The sequence below is a fragment of the Nycticebus coucang genome, chromosome 5 (genome assembly GCF_027406575.1).
Source record: "Nycticebus coucang isolate mNycCou1 chromosome 5, mNycCou1.pri, whole genome shotgun sequence".
Classification (NCBI taxonomy): Eukaryota; Metazoa; Chordata; class Mammalia; order Primates; family Lorisidae; genus Nycticebus; species Nycticebus coucang.
The window spans coordinates 140,963,102-140,985,136 of record NC_069784.1 but is presented as its reverse complement, the minus strand read 5'-3'; the positions used below and the strand labels follow the sequence as shown (position 1 = coordinate 140,985,136).

The 22,035-nt window shown below is 46.5% G+C and overlaps 1 protein-coding gene across 2 annotated transcripts in view; it reads right to left on the bottom strand.

The window, feature by feature from the left end:
• Nucleotides 1–551: 551 nt before the first annotated feature.
• SMOC2 (SPARC related modular calcium binding 2) overlaps nt 552–22,035 on the bottom strand; it is a 174,522-nt gene continuing 153,038 nt past the window's right edge. For both annotated transcript variants that reach the window (XM_053592572.1, XM_053592573.1), the window contains exons 10-13: nt 11,475–11,577; nt 10,293–10,567; nt 4,312–4,349; nt 552–2,014 (exon numbers count right to left, since the gene is read on the bottom strand). In XM_053592572.1, the coding sequence (XP_053448547.1) occupies nt 1,997–2,014; nt 4,312–4,349; nt 10,293–10,567; nt 11,475–11,577 (434 nt within the window). In that variant the 3' untranslated portion in view covers nt 552–1,996. The remainder of the gene's footprint in view (nt 2,015–4,311; nt 4,350–10,292; nt 10,568–11,474; nt 11,578–22,035) is intronic.

Sequence of the window (22,035 nt, the reverse complement as noted above, 5' to 3'; positions counted from 1 at the left end):
ACTCTTTCCAGGCAGAGAGAAAATTGTCAGAGGGCTCTAAGAGGAGGGAGGATGTGTGTCCAGGAAAGAAGCTGCCGTGAGAGTCCCCAGTGGGACACAGTGAGGGCCTAACAGGGAAGGAATGCTGGGCGTGGAGTTGGAACTCGAAGGGCACGGTCAAGGCTTCTGGTTGTGTGACTCTGAGAATAGAACGGTTTTAATCAACATATAAACTCTCCTTCTGTTCCTTCCGCAGACCCCATCACACATCGCAAGCAGGAAGTACAGTGCTGAACTGTGAGTCCTGACGGCTAGCTGCTGCACACGCAGTGTGTCCTGTGTCATCTCATATAATCCCCACTCTGGAAAGAGAGTACGTCGCCTCACCCCTGCTGTGCAGAGGAAGAAACTGAGGCACACCCAAGGCAAAGCCACAACCTGGGGGCAGAGCCAGGATCCAAACTCATTCTGGCCACACCCTGCCTTTGCCCCGCTGACAGAGCACACCTTAAAACTCTAAATACAGAGTTACAAGACTCTATATTTAGCTAGAAAGAAAAGACCAATTACAGTTTTAATAACATATTTTATTTTAATCTAAGAAAAGTGATTAAATTCAAAGGTCAGAAATATAAAAGATTATCCAAAAAGTTTAGGATCATAACTGTCGCTTAAACAATGTTGACAAGTACTTGAGTTGTACTTGTTTACTTTGTACAGTTCAAATAACACACCCCATTCAGTATCTTCTCTGTACTCATCCACGGACACCACTTCACATGTTGTAGTTTGGGTGATTTGGGCCAGGAAGATTTTTTTTCCAATCAAAATTCTGAACTGAGATAGCCTCAACTTGCCAGACCCACCTCTGGGACCATCCTCCAAATGGCTCCTCGGGGACAAAGGACGAGAGCTGACCTCCGCCAGTTGGGGCACACACGGGCAGGCCAGTTCTGCTGCCCACAGTGTGGGCCTTCCCTTGTCACCCTTCCCTCTCAGGAACTTTCCCGTTGCTAAGTCCTTGCACCTTTGAGGCCTCCAGGAAAGAATGAAAGGAACGTGGGGACAGCAGGCCCTTCTTGCTGCTGAGATGAGCACCTGGGGCCCAAGTCCTGGCTGTATCTCATTAAGGGACTGTCCATAACATCTTCAGATGATCATTTTACCTCCCTGTGGGTCCTGGGGTAGGCCACAGTGGAGGGAAGTGACCATGTGTGGGAGAGACACAGGCAGACAAGTGAGCTGAGCGGTCAGTGACACCACAAGGGACTTACTTTCCTGAAGAAGGGCTTCCCTCCGGGACTCCCTCAGCAGAAACAATTCTCTCCAAATTTAACAGCAGGATCACTTAGAGCCCAATGCTCTCAAACAGAAGCTTGACATAGAAAAACAAAGACAGTTTGAAGCAAACTGTCACCATTGTTATGTGAAAATATTCTTTCCTACTGGGGAGCTACCTGCACTAAATTCGATTGCATTCTTGGCTGCTAACTCAATGGTCTGAGAGTGATCTCTGGAAGGCAAAACAAAACAAACACAAAATCCCAAGAAACAAACTGACCCATGGCAGTTAACTGCAGAACGGGCCAGCAGCATGTTACAAACTTCTGTGGCATCGTGGCACTCCCCATAGACAATTCAGAAGGCCGCGAGCACAGCGGACTGTGGTGACTGTGCTGTGCTGTGGCTGCAGCCGGGGAGCCTCCCACTGAGATGTCTGTTACAGTGTGGAGGAGCAGAGAAGGGAGCTCCAACGCATGCAAAATTCATCTCCACCAAGCACAGATTTCAAAGGTCAAAGCAGGGCACATACATTGTATGTGATTAATTTTCTGAAGCCAGCTTTCCATTTTTCACAGATTAGAACAGTCTGTTTAAATATCTCATTTCTACAAAGTGAATTTACATTTAAAGTACAAAGTGCAAATACTATGTGTTTTTGTTTTTGTTTTTTTAATTGCTCTTTGGTGAGGGAGTTTCCCACATGTCTAGGAACGGCCTTGGATGCCTCAGCCTTTCATCCTTGTTTCCTTGGCTGAAAAAAAGAAGAAGAAAAAAAAGAGACATCTTATTGAGAAACTTATATACTCATCTGTGAAGAGTGAGCCTTGCCCTCTGGAGATAAAATAAACTTACCTGGTAAAAATGATGGAAAAGCAATACTTATAAAACAGACGCAACAAGGAAGTATGCTGTGCTGACCATTTTATTTATTTATTTATTTATTTTTCTTTTTTGCAGTTTTTGGCCGGAGCCAAGTTTGAACCTACCACCTCTGGTATATGGGGCTAGCACCCCACTCCTTTGAAGCACAGGCACCACCCATTTTAGTCATAAGGGCTGATGAAAACAATAAAGGTGTTTTGGACACTGGTAACTTCCTGACACACTCCTTCCTTTATTTAATTAGAAACATTATGCAAAATATATGTTGAGAAAATTACTCAACATATATTTTGAGCAGTTACTTTGAATATTGTCAGTATACTAAATATTCTACAGAATCCCTCCCATTACAATCACCATGGATTCATTACACAGAAATCATCTTAATAATATAGTTTATGCTTCAAATTCAATAAAGGCATAATTGATTTCTTAAATTTCATATTTCATCTTTTCCATTCACTATCTTATTCAAAAAAAATGTGACTTGAAAAGTTTGTTTACTGTATTGTATATGGCTTATTTTTCCAAATGTTCCAATTCTTGCAAGTGTTAAGTCAACCTGTGTTTCTGTTTTCTTATTTAAAATAATTAAACTTTAAAGTTTAGAAGCCTTCTGGGTTGGCTTTGATTTCCCCTGGAAAAGATCTGAGGAGGTGATGAGGAGGGACAGCGTCTTTCCACACTAAGCCAGTGAGAATTTCTGTTTTAATTAGGCAAGAAGAGCCCTTCAAGCACTTCACTGGCTGCTGAGTTGCTGCAGGAGAGGATTGGCTGACACTTGCACCTGTATAAACATCAGCCTGGTTGTGTGGCTCTCATCACTTCTGAGTGGGAGATCAAGGATGGCTGCTCCCCTTCAGGCATCCTCCTATCAGCCCCACCTTTGATATTTCTTGTCTGTGGTTATTCATAGAGTGAAATGCTTTGGTGGTTGGTACTATTTTATTCTTCAAAGAAGTATTTATTGCCTTCAATTACTATGCCATGTGTAAGCCAGCTGGCCTGGCCCTCAGGACTCTATCCTGGGGTCCTAGTTTGCAGTAACAGGCACTGAAATAATGGCCTGCAGGTCAGTATATCCATGCAGCTCTGTACTAAGGGTGGGAGAAACCACCCTAGTTTCTTTCTCTGGGAAAAGCTGCAGAGTGAGGCTTGTGTTTTGAGTTGAGTTAATTTCAGATTAAGGGGTGCACACGTGTGCAGCGATTGCCATTGTCTAATGAAAACAACCCTCTGGAGGTCTTCGGAGCGAGGGCAATTGCTTCCAGACCAGCCCTGTTTTAAGTGCAAGTGATTTGCGGTGGGATATAAAATGTTAAAACCATAAACATTTGCTAAACAGAAGAAAACGTCTCACACATCTCTCCTAATGAAATGGTTTTAAATTACATCCAAGGTGTGTGTTGGAGGTCTCCACTTAAAACCCACAATAAATACAGGGGCCTGGCTTAGGGAACGTCAACCTGACATCAAACAGGTGCAGACAAAATCAACAACAAATTGACTTGAGCTAGTAAGGAAAAGGGCTTTGCCTTGGCTTTGATGAGAGCAGAAATGAGCCCACTCATGTTTATCTTCTGGAAAATGTTCTCCGCGTGTGATAGGTTGTGGCTTGGGTGGCTGGAGGGCACCCTTGAATTGCCCTCGAATTGCATCCTTGAATTGCATATGAACAGAGGTAGAGCAGAAACACAAACATATGTTTATGAACACACAGCAGGAAGCCGGAACCCCTTTTGGAGCCCAACACTTGTCTCATTAGAATATCTGGATGAAAAGAATAGTCAACTAGTACACCCAGAGTGACTCCTGTCCACATAGCCTTAACAAAATGTAAGAAATAAATTACAGACAATAGTTTTATAAAGCCATCTCCACAAAACAAGGGAATTCACAATTTTAAAAAATAATATAATGGAAAGTTTAGATTAAAAAATTAAGGCAAAATCTTTATGTTAATGATTCCACAAGTTGATGACTTCAGATAGCATTTTACAAGGCTGCTTTAGTTCCCGCAGGGAGTTATAGGTGCCTCTCCCAGACTGTGCATTTCTTGGAAAGGACTTATCCTTTGCAAACTTCATGACTGAATTTTCATTGTCTATAATTAAACCATTGTCTGTAATTTTCATTGTCTATAGGTTATGATATAGACATACTCACCTGTCTATTAGAAGTGGTTTCAGCATTCCTTCTAGGGGCTAGCAGGAAAGACAAAAAGGATATTATTAAAAATAAAATATTCTTCATTTACTGAAAGATTCCACACAATTTCAGGAAGGGGTCCATATCACTTTATGAAGGTGTTATCAGCTGGCAAATTTATTTACATAAGAAAAAATATAAGCAGTCCCTTGATCTCCGAGGGGGATTGGTTCCAGAGTCCCAGCATAGCAAAACCTGCAATGCTCAAGTTCCTCATATGAAATACACAGTATTTGCAGTTAACCTATGCACATATTCCCAAATACTTGACCTAATTCACTGCAAATTCTCTGTAAATAATTTTTATACTGTATTGTTCTTGTATTATTTTAATTGTTACATTCTTATATATATATATAATGTGTATATATGTCTATTTATTTAACATTTTACACCTGCAGTTACTATAATCTGCAGAAGTGGAGCCAGCAGATATGGACAGCACTGTGCACTCTGACCACAGGAGAGCTGAGTGGTGGATTATAAGTCATGATGAAGACATTTTCTTTTTCTTTCCTTTCTTTCTTTCCTTTTTTTTTTGAGACACAGTTTCACTCTGTCACCCTGGGTAGAGTACCATGGCCTCATAGCTCACTGCAACCTCAAACTCTTGGGCTCAAGCCATCTTCCTGCCTCAGCGTCTGGAGCAGCCAGAACGACAGGCACCTGCCACAACACCCAGCCAGTTTTTCTATTTTTAGTAGAAATGGGTCTTGCTCTTGCTCAGGCTGGTCTCAAAGTCCTAAGCCCAGGGGATGCACCTGCCTCAGCCTCCCAAAGTGCTGGGATTACAAACGGGAGCCACCATGCCTGGCCTAGATATTTTCTGATACTGGAAATGCACTAATCTAATCTTAGAAGAGTATTTTATTTGGCCCCAAACTCCAAGGTAAATCCTCTAACTGTGGAGACCCAGAGGCTTCACGCCTTTGCTCTTCTGGGAACGAAGCCTAAACTAAGGCGGAAGTTAACAAGTTCTCTGAAGTCTTTTAGTTTTACATTAAAATCATGAAAAATTAACCTATTTGGCTCAAAACAATTTTCCCCTAAAACTTCAAGTAAAACTGAAGCCAGAGGGAGGCTCTGGTTACTCGTGTGGCTTCACCTGCCTGCCCAAGACGGCCCAGCCCCTCGGTCCACTCCCTTCTGCAGTGGCTTCGCTCTTCCGTGTCCTAGGAAACGTCCGGAGCCGCCCGCCTCCCTGCTAAGCTCTCAGCCTCTGCTCTCACCCCCCACAGCCTCTGACCTGCCAGAATATTTTATTTAAGATTTAGTAGGAAAAGCACTTTTTAAAATATGTGAAAGGAAGGGAAATCATAAGTCACTAATTAATATTAATGGCACAGAATTAACAAACCATCAAAATAAACATGCACCGGTGCTGCAGGGATGAGTGAGGCTACAGGAGAGAGAAAGCGAGAATGGGTCTCCCAGCCCTCGAAATCAAGTTCAGACAGCGGGGGCAGTTTACATCATGTGGTGTCAAATGATATTGTTTCCAGGTGACCTGGCAAACAGCACTCTAGCTGTAAGGCAGTATTCTGAAAGGAACATAGCTAGCATGACAATTTGGGTGAAAAAGATAATTTGGCCAAAAATGAACATTTCCTAATTGCTGAATGTCTGTGCAAAGGTAATTTCAGAGAACTATGTGGGCATGTTGTAATCTTGTCTAATTTTTTTTTTCTGAATTCTTTAGAACTATGTCCTTTCTTGGCTTTATAATCTTTCAATCATTTTCAGGCAATTATTTCCTTTTTACATTTTACATACTGAAAATTTATTTTTTAAAGCAGTTCTTCAGACCATTGTCATTAGATTGCTTTGATTGTATCATCTGCACAGTTATGAAGTGAAGTATACTTTATGTTGCTGTAAAAATGGATAATTTCGTTCTTTCTTTCTTTTTTTATTTAATAGAGACAGAGTCTCACTTTATTGCCCTCGGTAGAGTGCCGTGGCATCACACAGCTCACAGCAATTTCTAACTCCTGGGCTTAGGTGATTCTCTTGCCTCAGCCTCCCGTGTAGCTGGGACTACAGGCGCCCACCACAATGCCTGGCTATTTTTTTTTGTTGTTGCAATTTGGCCGGGGCTGGGTTTGAACCTACCTCTGTTGGGTACATGGGGCCGGCACCCTATCCACTGAGCTACGGGCACTGCCCTAAAAATGGACAGTTTTAAGTCTCTCCCTAAGTCAGTGAATCTGCTGTACTTTACATGCCGCCAAATGGGAACGCTTCCCAAATTGGACTTTTGATGCTACAAACACACCTTCTTTAGAGTGCCTCATTAATAGTGAAAATTTAGAACAAACTTTTCAATATATCTTATTTGCAATAATTTAAACACAAATGCTTTTGTAATTTCTTAAAATAAATGTGATTAATTTAGAAAGCACATATACGTATTATGATCCCATTTTGTAGAGAAAAGTTGTAGCACATACATACATAGATGCATAGAAATGTTTCTTGGAAATGTATGAAATTAGTTCTGCTTATCTCTGAGAATTAAGGTAAAATTTTTTACGTTCTTCATTTTATTTCTCAGTTTTTAGAACAAACAATGCATTGGTCATAGTGAGAACAATATAGGAAACAAATGAAACTAGTACCGTTTGAATATTTAGAGGATTGCAACTAATTTCTTCCTGCATTATTTAGGTTTTTCTGATTTTTTAATGTTTCGAGGTAGAAAAAATAACTAATAATAAAATGGGGAAAAAACACAGTAGGAAAAAGCTTAGAAAAATTCTGTAAAGAAAATAAAAGGACGGGTAGGGTGCCTGTGGCTCAGCAGTTAGGGTGCCGGCCCCATATATGGAGGGTTGCGGGTTCGAACACGGCCCTGGCCGGTTAAAACAACAGCGACAACCACAACAAAAAAAAAGCCAGGTGTTGTGGCGGGCACCTGTAGTCCCAGCTACTTGGGAGGCTGAGGCAAGAGAATCACTTCAGCCCAAGAGTTGGAGGTTGCTGTGAGCTATGACGCCATAGCACTGTACTGAGGGTGACAAAGTGAGACTCTGTCTCAAAAAAAAAAAAAAAAAAGAAAGAAAGAAAAGAAAAGGATTGCGAGATCAAGGAAATGTTTGTGTATATTTACCAATGCTCGCTTTTGACCAAACTGCTACTTTCACCAAATTGTGGCCTTTCCTTGGCTACTATTATAATAAAAAAAAACAATAAAACTCTGACATATCAGATTATTCAGACGGACCTAAAAAAGTTAATCAACAGTCTGCAGTGATAAACATTGCTAATAGTGACCATGATGCCAGGAGAGCTTGTGTGAAGATCCATCAGTCATTCCCCTCTTCCCTGCCAGGGGCTCTGCGCTGTGGGCCTGTCCCTGCCTCTGCAGGAGGCCTTGCAGTGTCCCTGGCCCAGTCTCTGGCTCCGCCAGCATCAGGGGGACACCAGCTCTGAACACTACTCTGCCTGAGTTGTGTGGGTGGCCCAGCCTTTCCTCCTCTGGCCTCTGCCATGGGCACAGCATTTCCCCAGGATGCCTGGAGCTAACTCGCCCCCAGAGCGACTGGTGGCCACCTGCAGTGTTACATTACAGGACCAGAGTGATAGGCAGACTAGGTGGAATCCCAGGCCACCGAGATTCTGTGATTGCTCCTTACACAGCAGGCCCTGTGACAGAAGACCACCTGTTGGTGACAGTGTCAGCAGTAGAGCCTGAGCCACCCAGCTGCAGGATGGGCAGTGCCCACCTGCTCCCTCCCGTGGGACCTCTGAGGTCTCCCCAGCTGACCCTGCCAGGGAAGGGGTACGGCTAAAACTGCAACAGGACATGAGTTTGGGAGCCTGAGAAGACGCCAAAAAAAAAGCAGCAGCAAGGGACGTGGGGAGGAAAGCAGCTGGTCTGAACGTGTTTCCCGAAGTCCATGTGATGGAAACTCGGCCTCAGCGCAGAGGTGTTTGGAAGTGCGACCTCTTGGGGTGGTCAGGCCCTGGGGGCTCTGCCCACTAGAATGGGCCTCCTGGGCCCTCTACAAGGACAGCTGGGCCCCTCCTCCTCGCCCTTTCTTCGCCCTTCCACTGTGAGAGGACCAGTGAGAGGACCCTCGCCAGAGGCCACCCTTGATCTTGGACTTCCCAGTTCTACAGAACCCTGAGAAATATGCTTCTGTTGTGACAAATTGCCCATCTCGGTTATCCTCTTAGAGCCCCACAGACAGACTGGAACACAGTCCCAGAGCAAGAAGGTGAAGTGTCAGGAGAGCTGTGAAGGGCAGGTGTCCAGCACAGGGCAGCCGGCAGAGTGGGCACCTGGTTTCACACCAAGTGTCTGGGAGGCCACAGGGGCACCCTAGTCTAGATGAAGGAGACCCAAAATAAAGAGTAGCTCAGAAAGGAGATGATCTCTCAGCCCTCTAACCTGCTGTAAGACCCAGATCAAAGGGCGGAGACTGCAGCACACTGAGTGTCCCCATCTGTCAATGAAAGTAAAGCAGTGTCTGTGCTGCAGCCTCATCATCCCTAAGATGAAGCAGGGTAGATCCAGAGCCCCTTCCAGTCCCGGGGGCAGTTCAAGGTGGACACCATGGCCTGCAGGGCCGAGTCGGGAGTGCTAGTCCAGTGATGTCCGTCCTGCTTGTCTTGTTCAAGGCCAGAGACCCTGACGGAGGTAGAAAGTCTAGATAGGGGTCCTCAAACTCGGCCCGCGGGCCACATCGGGTGGTGTGATTGTATTTGTTCCTGTTTTATTTTTTTTTACTTCAAAATAAGATATGTACAGTGTGCATACGAATTTGTTCATAGTTTCGTTTTTTTTTTAAACTATAGTCTAGCCCTCCAACGGTCTGAGGGACAGTGAACTGGCCCCCCGTTTAAAAAGTTTGAGGACGCCTGGACAGCGATGTGGCTTCACTTCCTGTCAGATGGCAGAAGGACCCAGGTACAGCGGGCGACCCCCCTGCACACAGAGCCTCCCATTTGCCATGTGGTCTCCCGTGAGTCATCAGGACGACAGGAAGTATAAGTGCCCAGGAGCCAGCAGACGCCTAAAGAATGAGGCTGGGTTTTCCAGAACTGACTTCTGGCAGAGAAATTAACAAGGAGCCGTTTCACAACCACAGGGCCCACCTCAGCTGGGTGATGCTGGGGGACTGCCATGATGGGTTCTGTATGAAGCTACTGCCCTCAAGAACCCTCGGTCCAGGGGGCCCCCAGGCCGGGCATGGACAGCACAGAGGTCAGCGTGCCAAGCTCATGCTGCTCCTCCAGGGTGAATTGATAACAGAAAAAGAGAAACACAAAATACCCACAGTGTGGGACAGCCCCAGCCCACCCAGCGCCCTGTCGTACAAATGAGGAGGTTGGGACCCCGCATGAAGTGGTGTGTCCAGCCCACACACAGCAGCCGTCTGGCCCTGGGCCTGGCCTCTGAGGCCTGACTCTCCCATGTGTGGACACTTGGGCTCTCACAGTGGTGAATGGTCTCACTTCCTGTAATAGCTGGGAGTCAGGACAGGGACCCCCCCCAAAAAAAAAAAATTCTATAGGTGAAACAGCTAAAGCCACTGGGATAACTGGCCTAAACAGCGGCCGTTATTTGACTGTTGTAAACTGGCCTGAGTGTGAGTTCCTGCACTGGGCGGGAGTTGTTGCCAATGACTCCCAGATTTGCACTTCAGATACCAGAAGGCTAACACCTTTGGAAATCCCGCCACTGTGCCCTGAACACCAAAAACCCATCCCGAAACCAGCACTCAGCTCCCGTTCACAGGAGCAGGGAGCCCGTCTGACCCCGGGCGGGCTTCTGGCGTTCTACTATTATTTGTGCACACAGGAGATCTACAAATAAATAGACAATTCATTTTTCTTGTGCCCTCAGACCGTGAGCACAAGCTACAAAGTGTGAGAAGCAAACCGCACAGGCAGCTGATGCCAGCACACAAGTGTATGGTGCGTAAAGCTCTTACTGTGCCGTTTCCTGGTGTTTGCCTTGCCCTCCTCCTTGGTGATGCCCAGGCAGCCCATCAGCTCCTGCACGGAGATGGATTTGTCGTTGTTCACGTCACAGTATTCAACAAACTTCTTCACACACTTCTTGGGCTTTGACTTTTTCCGAAGGAATCTCTTAAAGGGCTTGATTTCCTTCTTGCCGATGTCCCCGCTGGAGTTCCTGTCCAGCAGTTTGAAGTACCAGTGTACCACTCTCTCCTCCAGCGTGTGGCTGGGGTCGGGTTCCGAGAGCCTGCGGGGGCGCAACTCAGTCAGGACACTGACCACGTGTCTGTCTCTCATTTGCCCATGGCCCCCGGCCAGACTCATGCCCCTGCTGTGCTGGGCACCGTCCTGCAGCCTAAGCCTGCACCTGTCACGCATTGGTCCTCATGACAATTTTAAACAATTATGTAGAAAAGAGACCTAGCAGACATTTTTCAAGTTAGTTTCAAAATTGCAACTCATGTAGTGAATTTGTGCAGACCAATATACGGATGTGTGTGGCCATTGGAGGGAATATCCAACACTTGAAATGCCACAGCATTGCACTCGGGCACCACCGTTCTGAGCATGACCTGTAGAAAGTGAGCTCACCACATCTGCTATGGAGGTGACACCAAGCTGCATCTACAAGTTACTTGTCAGAATGTGTCTCAGGCTTCAGAAATCACCTTCTGAACAGCATGACTGTAACTGGCGCTGCTCAGTCATGCAGCTGAAAATGGGAAAAGTGGCAAATGTGTGGCTAAGTATTCTGCCATAGTAAATCACGTTCTGAGAACTTTAAATGTTTCCAATCGTAGTATCTAAAATGCAATCTGTAGCTCTAAAGTGCATTCCAAAATGCAAAGAGGGAAGGAGGCACTCTCCCTCTTCCTCCACTGCCCTAGCCTCCCCACCACCAACAGGGACAGTGACCCTGCCCCACGGAACCCCTGGGAATCCCTGCCCCAGGCCTCCAAGATTTAGATGCGTCCTAAGAAAAATATGCTAAGCGCCTTCTTGTTGTAGAGACAGCACTTTTTCTGAGGGCTTAGTATGTTCAGAGAAGCTGACAGGGTCTCAGGTATCTAAAGGTTAGACTGACTAAGCGTCCCAGGTTCCTTCCTTCGAATCCAGGGCCTCTGGCCACTCACTGTCCCAGACACACAACTTACCTGCCGGACGGGGAGGACGGGTCAGACACAGCGTGGACCATATCCGTAGAGAGCGCGTCTAGAACACTGGTCAGAAACTCGTGCTTTTTGGCACCAGGACAACCTGGAAAAAACAATGTACATGTTTTCATATTTCACAAAACTTACCAGGTATGATGGGATTTTTCTGTAGTAGAAAGAAATTTTTTATATTTGGAAATTATTATGTTGGGCTACCTTAACATTAATGAGCTAATCTACATACTTACAAACACATTACAAATACATAGATGTTGAACCACAGTTTACTGTGACTTCTAACATTCTTTGAGTTATTATGTGAGATGAAGATTCACAGGCATTGACAGCTTATTGATGGTCAAAACTGCAACCCCAGGGAGGAGGCGGTACTGCCCGTGAGACACCTGACCCTCAGAAGCTCTGGACACCGAGAGCAGACGAGGGCGCTGGGGTCCAGGTGTGCTCCGATGTGAGGCTGCAGCTCACCCTGGCCTGGGCACCATCCCAGACCCAGCCTACTTCTCAGAAGCAAAAGGAGACGGGGATGGGCTCTGCACCTGACAGTCGAGCGGGGTGTGGTACTCATGATTTCAGAGCTCAGAGCTGCTCTGTGTGGACTCTCGGCTCCAGGAGTAGCTTAGATTCAGTGTATCTAAACTCAACGTTCCTCAATAGACCTCAACACTCAGACATCAGAAAACTGCCTTTTCCCTCTCACCACATCCTCTGGAATTCCCCGAAAGGCCTGCGAGAGACATTCTTCTCACCCTGAACTCAGGGTAGCATTAAAAGGAGCCATCAACTCACTCTGGGGTTGTTCCCTCCTGAAACCCCTAGGATGGGACGCCACAAATGATGAGGGCTGTCCCCACCATGGCTGTTCCCACCGTGGCTGCCTTCCTGACACAGTGAAGACTCCCAGTAAGTGACCATGGGACAAATAAGCAAAAGAAAGAGACAGCGGCATCGTCCTTGCTTTGCTGATGAGAGCGCAGGCTGGCCGTCACACAGAGCTGGACGGCCAGGAGGGGTGGGGCGTCTGTGGACTCCGCTCACTCTGGGGTCAGCTGGTGAGCAATGTCCCAGTGGCTCCATCCTCTCTTTTCACTCACTTGGGTGTAAACATCAAGGCAGAGGTGGCAAGTTTGGCTCATATATCATTTATATTTTGTTTAACAAATTTTTTTTTCTAAAAATGACCTTAGAACTGAGCATGACAGAAAAAAGAAAGGAAAATGAAGGGAGGATCCAACTGGCATCAGGTCTGAGGGCTGCAGGCCTGCCGCCCTCATGCCTCGGACTCCCTGGTGTCCACTGTGCACTCTGGGGTGGTGGGATGTGCACGGGCTTCATGGAGACCACGTGCCAGGCGGCCACGCCCCTCAGACACTAACATCTCCATAGAGCTAAGCGCTCTGGTTTTCATAAGTTTCCTTCTGACACTGGTTTTTAGTATTATTATTCCAGTATATGCTGGTTCCCGATAACAGGAATGCATTTATGCCTGTTTTCACTTCATTAATGCACATGTCAGAAAACAGATGCAAACCATTAACGGGGAGGTGGCACTGGAGAGTGGAAAAGGCTGTTTGTCCCCTTTGCACATGACCAAAAAGCAGATTACAATCTATAGAAACACCCATGGCCACGAGAAGACTGCTACTTTCCAAGAAAAAAGTAATTTATCTCCTTAGACATTCCCTTGGGAAGACATAAAAGCTGTGGGAGGTGGTCAGCAGCTCCTGCCCTGTGGCAGGCAGTGAACCTGGACCCGGATGCCAAGCTACTGAGTGGCAGGGACCCCACTGGAGGGGCGGGGACCCGAGCCTGCAGTTTGGGGCCTCCCTGGCTGTGCTTGGAAACTCAGGATGGAAGTTTAAGTTATCGCCTGTCTGCAAGGGCTCAAGCAGCAGGCCCACCAAGGACACCCCGGCAACTGCCCCGCGCTGGCCCATGGGGGCCTATCCTGTGAATTCCCAACCCTGCATTGGCCTCCAGAGACCAAGAGGAAACTGAGGTGTAGATGAAGAAAAACTTGGTTGTCTAGCTGGGAAGGGGTTAATGTGTTAGGTAATTCCCGGAAGTGACCAGGAGCAACTTCAAGATCGAATCATGCTGGTATGTGCCAGGGCAAGGACTTTAACTGGGCACACCAAGGGACTCTGTGGCTGCTAATTTAATCATGTCTCCTGAAATGAGGTATAGAGACACAATATTTTTAATTAGAAAATAATACATAGGCTCAGCTCCCGTAGCTCAGTGGTTATGGCAACAACCAGGGCTGGCAGGTTCGAACCTGGCCTGGGCTTGCTAAACAACAATGATAACTAAAACAACAACAAAAATAGCCAGGCATTGTGGCAGGCACCTGTAGTCCCAGCTACATTGGAGGCTGAGGCAAGAGAATCCCTGGAACCCAAGAGTTTGAGGTTGCTGTGAGCTGTGATGCCATAGCACTCTACCAAGGGTGATATAATGAGACTGTTTCAAAAAACGAAAACAAAAAAAAAGAAAAAGAAAATAATACATAATATATATTCATATGAATCAAACTCCAGGTTAACATCATATGTATAGATGTAGGATTCTAACACAGAAAGGACAATTTAACATAAAATGTGTAATCTACTTTTAAAACAAGAAATACTAAACCATTCCTGCTCAAGTCTATTCTAAAGCCATGGGTAGATTATGGGCTGTGAAATGCTCAGATCCTCCTGCTGAGGAGCTCATGTCACAGCAGCAGGGTATTCAAGTCCAGAAAAGAGAGCATCTTGTATCTTCATGTACAGAGACACTGAACTTTATTCTGAGGAAAGAGGAAGAAGAAAGTGACTCAGCCTCTGAAAGGCAGAGCTGCCGCACCCCTGACCTGAGGGGTTGTCTGCCTCAAGCTTCCTGAGACGTGTTGTGACTGAACCACCAGAGGCCACACGTGACATCCACCTGCCACAGAAGTCCTGTGCTTAGTGTCCATTTGGCCAGCAAATCACAGGACCTGGAACAGGCACTGGGACCCCGTGGTGAACGATCAGGAGCCTACATGTCCTGTCGTCCTTGTACCGTCTGCCCAGGTGGCAGGGACTCTGGCTTTCCTGAGAAGCACAGCTGCTGCAGTTTTAGGGACAGCTGCCCCAGAGAGGGGCACAGCGTGTGTTGTCTCCAAAGTGGCTAAGGGAGTCAGCAGGGACGGTGGTGCCTCTTACTGGAGCTTCATTACTGAGGCACGTGTGGCCTGCGGAGGTCGGGGACGGAGCAGAGTTTCATTTTAAGTGGACTGGACGTGCGAGGGGGTGGCAGGGAGGGAGACCACCCCTCAGTTTGTCTCACATTATGCAGCGCCTGCCTTTGGGAAGAGCTGCCTCTTTATGGAAGCAAGAGGTCCTTGTCATGTTCACCCCAGAAAGTGGAACAGGGATTTTTCCTTATGATGAATGATTGCGATTCAAAGCTATTTCTGAAGGGGAAAAATAGGCAAATAAAAATGTAAAATTGGAAGAAATCAATAGGAAAAAGCCCTACATAATCCATTAAAGTATTTACCATATAAAAAATGACAGGAATACCCTGAAATGAAAATTTCACCACCACGATACACCCAGTCTTGTGCTGGACAAAAGAAACACCATGGCTTGGAGTAAAAAAGGAAACCAAGTAGCCCGCCTGTCCCCTTAGACACAGGGGACACCACTCTCCTCCTGACAGCTCTGCCAGGTGCGTGATGATCGCAGAGGGAGACCGTTCGCCTCCTGCCCTGGGGCTCTGGGGAGTGTAGACTTCTGTCCCAGAGAGAGGCCCGCTGACCTCAGAAGGCCGAGGAGCTGGGCGGAGCAGGGGTTGCATCCTCCCTGTCCTCACCTTTCTTCTCACGTGGTCACCGTCCACTGGAGGATGACAGCGTTCATAACACCACTCTGTCAAAGGGTTGCATCAAGGCCACAGCCTACAGATTCCATGACATGACACAAACACCCTGTTTATTTTGGGACGGTTCCACTCACAGCTGTGTTCTCCAACTCTCAAAATAAACATGGAACAGAGTGGAAAAGTCTTAGATCATCAGAGGTGTGACACACGGCAGCCACACATACTCTCACACATACACATGTGCAAACACATACACACTCAAGCACACACATGCTCACACTCACACACAGGCCACACATGTGCCACACATGGTACACACTTTCACACACTCACATACGTGCACAGAATCACACTCATATATGCACACAGTCACACTCACACACATGCACACACAGGCACCACACAGATTCTCACGTGTGCTGGAGTGCAAGCACCTTCGCACACACTGCACCCTGAGAGGGAGCCCCCGCCATGCTGGGTCCTGGGCTCCACAGAGGAAAAACAACCAAAGAAACATCCAGAGAGAGAAAGGAGACCAGGTCGTTCTTTTCTGAGCTAGAATCAGATTATCACACCAGTTATTTTACAAATCTCTGGCAAAACCACGCAGTGGATGGCTTGGGCTGGAGAGGCTCCCCTGCCCCACTTATCTGCAGAACTGGAGTGAAGCTGTGATGTCCTGGTGGGTTTCTAGGGGAGCGCTGGGCCCCACCCCGGCCTGCCCACACTCAGCGTACCTTTCCTCACCTTGTCCCCAAGACGTCCATCTCCTGCTTGTCCCTTACGAACCAGGGACTTCCCAGGAGCCTTATTTATGTTTAATACTTTTTAAAAATTGCCTTTTGCTCCTTAAATATGAACATGTTCTGTGTTTTCTATGAAAAGCCCCAACTTTAAAAGCCAGAATTTTTTCTTTTTTTTGTATAAAAATTCCTGACTTCAGGAAGTTCACTTACACAGTTTCTTCTTTTCCCTTTGTTTTTCCAACACAATTCAGTACCTGTGCCCAGCCCAACTTCCTCACAGCAGTACCCATGAACACCTCCGCCTCCTTCCTGCCACTGGTACCCCCAGTTCTGCCCTGAAGGGAGTCAGTGCACGAAGGGGAGAGGCTGGGCGAGGCTTCCTCATCCGCAGGCAAAAGGAGAGTGTGACAACGTGACGACGGAACACACCAGACTGCTCTGTGCTGACGTGTCTGTGCAGACCCCAGCAGGTGAAGGCCAAGGGCTCCTGGGACAGGGCCCAGGGTGGAGAATTGGATTGAGACTGGGTCTTCAGACCCCAAGTGTGAGTAATCTAATAGGTACGAAGTATCTGGGGACAGGTGGCTTAAAAACTGTTTTCCTGGTCTGAGGTTTGTTATTTCAAATGTACAGGCAATCACCTACTTATCCACTCAGTGTCAACTCTGATTTGGAAGTCAAATAACTTTCATCACGTAATTAACGTGCACTCTGATTCATCGGCTCAGGAGATGCGGACACCGGCCCACCTGCTGTGAGAGAAAGGAACTCTCCTAGGAAGTCCACGAGATGATGAAACCGGGAAGCTGTTTCTCTAGATTTGGGACAGGAATTTGTCCCCCACACTGAGCGCTGGGCTCTGCATCTCAGGCTCCCAAGCAGGGGATGCCAGGTTTGGGGGGTTTCAACTCTCCCTTCATCCCAGGCTGTCACTTCTGGGCTAAGAGAAGCCTGCAGGGTCCTGCTTTTACAAATTTGCTCAGAACTTTAATGTAGGGGCTGAGATCTCTCTTTTTTTTTTTTTGTAGAGACAGTCTCACTTTATGGCCCTTGGTAGAGTGCCGTGGCCTCACACGGCTCACAGCAACCTCCAACTCCTGGGCTTAAGCGATTCTCCTGCCTCAGCCTCCCGAGCAGCTGGGACTACAGGCGCCCGCCACAACGCCTGGCTATTAGGGCTGAGAACTCTTAAAGGCCTGAGGTGGTGGCCTTAGGTGGGGACCCAAAGAGAGGCCCTCAGGGCCATGAAAAGTCTCCTGGTAAGGCCTGGTCCCTGGGGTCTGAGCTGCCCCATCCTGGTCCCTGGGGTCTGAGCTCCCGCATCCTGAGGGAAGTGGTTTGAATCCAGGAAATCTCCAGATTCAAACACACTTGTAGGCCACTCTTTTTTCTCCCTATTTTAAGAATTTATCATAAAAAAACTGAGAGTTTAGTGTTTTTTTTTTAATTAGTTAATTACTTTTCTATTTCAGAACATTAAGGGTACATGTGTTTTGTATACACACTTTTTTCCTGTACACACTGAATCAAAGTTATGGATGCCGGGCATGGGCGGGCACTGTACCCCGCAGGTGTGAGCTCGCCCATCCCCTCCTCCCCCAGCTTGATTTTCACTGAGATTCACTTCCCTGTATGCACTTCAGTGTGGATCATTTAGTTCCAATTCAGCATTGAGTACATGTGTTTGTTTCTCCATTCAGTTAGAAGACTGGTTTCCAGTTCCCTGCGGCTGTCACGGAAGAAACTAGACCTCCATTTCTCATGGCTGAGTAGCACTCATGGTCTGTGTATACGAGATGTTATTAATCCAGGCACGTCCCGTGGGCACTTGCATTGTGCCAACTGCATCACTCCAATTGTGAATGATGCAGGCGTCCTTTTTAAAAAATGACCTTTCCCCTTTGGGTATATACCCAATAGTGGGGTTGGTGGATCCAGTGTTAGGTCTACTTTAAGTTCTCTGAGTTATTTCCAAAGAAAATACGTTCTGCACTAGTTTGCAGTCCCGACAGTGTGTAAGGGCTCCCTTTCCTCTGCATCCACACCAGCATCTATTGTTTTGCAACTTTTTAACATGACCCATTCTCACCGGGCGGGTGATATCTCAGTGGATGGTTTCAATCTGCATTTCCCTAAAGATTAGAGACACCCAGCATTTTTCATGAGTTTGTGGCCATCAGGCTGTCTTCATGTGACATTTCTCTTCATGTCTTCCGCCCACTTTTTAGTGGGGTTATTTGGTTGTTTCTTGCTGGTTTGCCTGAGTTCTTTGTAGCTTCTGACTATCAGCCCTTTATCAGATGTACGCCATGTGAATATTTCATCCCATTCTGTGGGTTGTCTATTTGCTCTTTTGGTTGTGCCCTTAGCTGTGCAGAAGCTTTTTAATTTAATCAGGTCCATTTATCTTTTGTGTTGTTACTGAGATGGCTTTTGGGGTTATCTTCCTGAATTCTTTGCCTAGGCCGTATCTGTAGGATGTTTTTTGGGTGTGTTATTTTCCACAAGGTAATACGAATATATTTTTAGAGTTAAAAATGAACAAGAAAATGAGATCTTTTGTTGCCTATAAGGATTGAGAGAAATAGAAACAACCTGTTCGTTGTTAACTCAAGAAACATGCTGATAACTTTCTCTCTGCCACGGGTTGAATCTTGCCTAAAGTCTAAACGATCTTAAATCTTTTAACTCTAAGATGAATCTTAGGCACCAGGATTTTAAGTCCATTTATTTAATCTAAATTATTTCAGATTATACCTATAGAGTCAGCTGAGTAGCTTGTAATTTTCTTTCTACATTATCTTTATTTGAAAGTGGGGACTCAATGGAAAATATTTGATTTGTTCTTTCTTTGTGCGTTGCTGAGTGCGTGGAAAAAGTGCAGAGTAGAGTTTTGACCTTGAATCTCACTGATGGCCAGGAAGACACCCCCTTCGTGCCAGACAGAGAGTGTGTGTGTCCCCGGGTAGGAAGCTCTTCTCATGCAGCCGAGGAGGGAAAGGACGCACCGGATAAAACCACGTTCATTAGGCTGATCATTTAGAAAAGCGACTAGAAATAAGATTTCATCCGTACTCATTCTTATACTTTAAAACACAACAATCTAGTAAACAAAAGAAGGAAAATACCTATGGCTTCCCCAAGACACCCCTGCCTGTCCACGGTGGAGAACCCTTACACACCCCAAACCCCACAGACGTGCGTGAGCACATACTTCCAACTTTGGGGTTATTACCATTTGTTGAATTTGAAAAGTCTACTTCAAATCATGATATTACCACCAGCTAAAAAAATACTGCAATCTCCCATTTCCCACACTCAGCCAAAATACACAGCTTTTTCTACCTAGTACCTTCTTGTTTATTAATCATTGACCTTCTGAGTTTTGCTCCAAGCATGACTTTTCCTCAAGTGCTTTTCAAGGTATGTGTCCAGGGCCCGGGGGGCCCAGCGCGTGCCCCCAGCTGTGACACACTGCCACACCATCTATGTGTAAAGCTTTACGTGTGGGGTTGTGTTCACATCTCTGACCTCACGACAATCTGGCAAAATCAATACACGTATCAATATTGAGAGAAGGAGAAACTGAGGCCCAAGTCACATGTGGATTTTGTTACCGAAGAATTAAGATCGCATTGCACTCAAGGCTTGTGACCTCCTTAGGGGTGGGACATGATGACGGATATGATTTTTAAGTGCCATGTAATAGGAAAAAAAGTCCCACCAATGATGGTTAAAAGCAAATCAGTTTAAATTTTCTCATGCCTGTTCATACTTTAAAAAAGGCACTAAAGAAAAAAAAAAACATGAAACTATTCTAACTTAAGATAAAAGAAAATCACACTTCTTGTGTATTAACTTTGTCTTTTCTATCTTCATATTTTTTCTGTTTAGATTTTATTTTTTTATTATTCTAAATAAAGACATTCATAGGCTTTAGATTATGCCTTGATGAGTAGACTTTCAACAATACCTGGATAAAAACCAGTCCGTGCCTAAACATCAGTGCCCTGAAGGAGTTGGGAAGTCACTGCAGGGAAGAGGTGACCGAGCAAGTCCAGGCCCTGGGTGGACGTGCTGGCAGGCCGTCAGCCTCTCCCACTCACCGTGCCCAGCACTGCTGGAAACGGAGGGTCTCCTCTCTGCAGCATTCCAAGAATTCTTTCCCTGTGACTTTAATTCTCTCTGGGGTGGGTCAGCCCTGGGTGTGCATTAGGAATTTATCACAGCTAATAAGTTAATTGTGAATATTTATCTTGGAGAACCATGTGTATATTTCTGGAGTATTCCTGCATTTCTCAAGTACATGATGTTATTCAAACACTTAGTTGGTAACAATTTATTAACAATATACTTGGTGAAAAGCACCATTTTTGCCCTCAAATACCGAGTTTTGGTGAAGAGACATGGAAAGTTGATGGTGGTGCAAGGAGGCTCGGAGCCCTGGCAAGGTGGGGACCACACAGTGCAGGCACTTCAGGAGACACCCAAGGCCAATGTCACACCATCTGCAGAAGGGTATGTATTTGAGGGCAGATGTTAAGGAGGATTTTTCTCCAATGAATACTTGTCCCAAGGGCTAGGACTATCCTGGTGTCCTTCCAAGGCTTTTCTGAATTTCAGAACTTGGTTCTCATGTTCAGTGTTACTCAGCAGGACGAAACAACTACTCCTGCCAGGATCTTCTCCTGAGCAACATTTACAGAACATTTCCAAACTACCACGACACTTTCAGATAGAATGTTTTAGAGGTTACTGAGAAAGAATAACTTCCACTGTTTATCCTCAAACACTCGACCACTTGCAGCCCTCGGGAGTGGTTTTCACCTCGTGTTCTGGGTCACCTACAGCTGTTCCGGTGCCACCCTCGGCCCTGACTCCTTAATGAAAAAGGACCAGCTGTGCAGGGGAGGAGGGAGAGCAGCTTGTCTTCAGAGCAGGAAACGAGGAAACAGAACTACGAACCCACAGGAGCCAGCGTCCGGTGAGAATGAGACTGACCACATCACATGCAAGGCGTCTGGACGTCACAACACATGGGATCCGAGCTGGCTGGTGTGGTGTGGTGCTCACGGCCTGGCTTCCTGGTTGTGAATCTGTGATGAGCTTCTCAACTTCATCATGCCTGGCTCTCTGCTAATGGGCTGAGCAGGGAAGGCTGCTCTGAGACCGTTTCTGCTTTTTGTTGAGGTTTCACCACCTCCCTGCAGGAGTGAAGCCACCACGTGCACAGGTGCCACACAACGGTGCCATCACTGACATCACACAGGGCTGGCAACTGGGGCAGTGGAGCATGACGCTGCTGCTCTGCTGACGCGGGGGTGCTGCCGAATCCGTGCCTCGCCTGCTGCGTCAGACAGGTGCTCACGGACAGAGGCCTCCTGTGCTCTCAGACTACATAACCCGGGCACAGACTGACCAGGTACAGGGTGGGCTCTGCCTGGAAACACCGAGGCCCGTGAGGTCCAGACGGCAGCAGCGGCCCCATCCCGCAGCCTCATGGCTACCTGGCCCAGTGGAAAGACAGAGTTGGCAGGTTGCTCCGGGCCTGGCGATGGCACCAAATATGCACAAAACAAACAGCCCAGAGAGAACTGAACCGTGTCCAGATGTTCAGGCCGACGCTTGCATTTTGTTGCCTTTTCTCCCCCACACGTGCAGTTTAAGGAATGCTTTTAGTACAATGGAGAAACTTTACTTTCCAAACTCCTAGTTCACTGACTTTGAATAGTTAGCGCCACAGTATTGCCCCTTTTGCATCTTTTATGAGCAATCTGAGAAAGAATATGTCTTCACACCAAGATAGACTATTTAAAAACCATAAATGTCTAAAAGTCCATTTATGGTTGTCATAAAAAGTAAGTGCCCCCTTGATACCGCACTAATAAATTGTATTCTATAGTTCCAATGACCTTGATTTGATTTCAAGTGAGGTTGCATTTTACTGA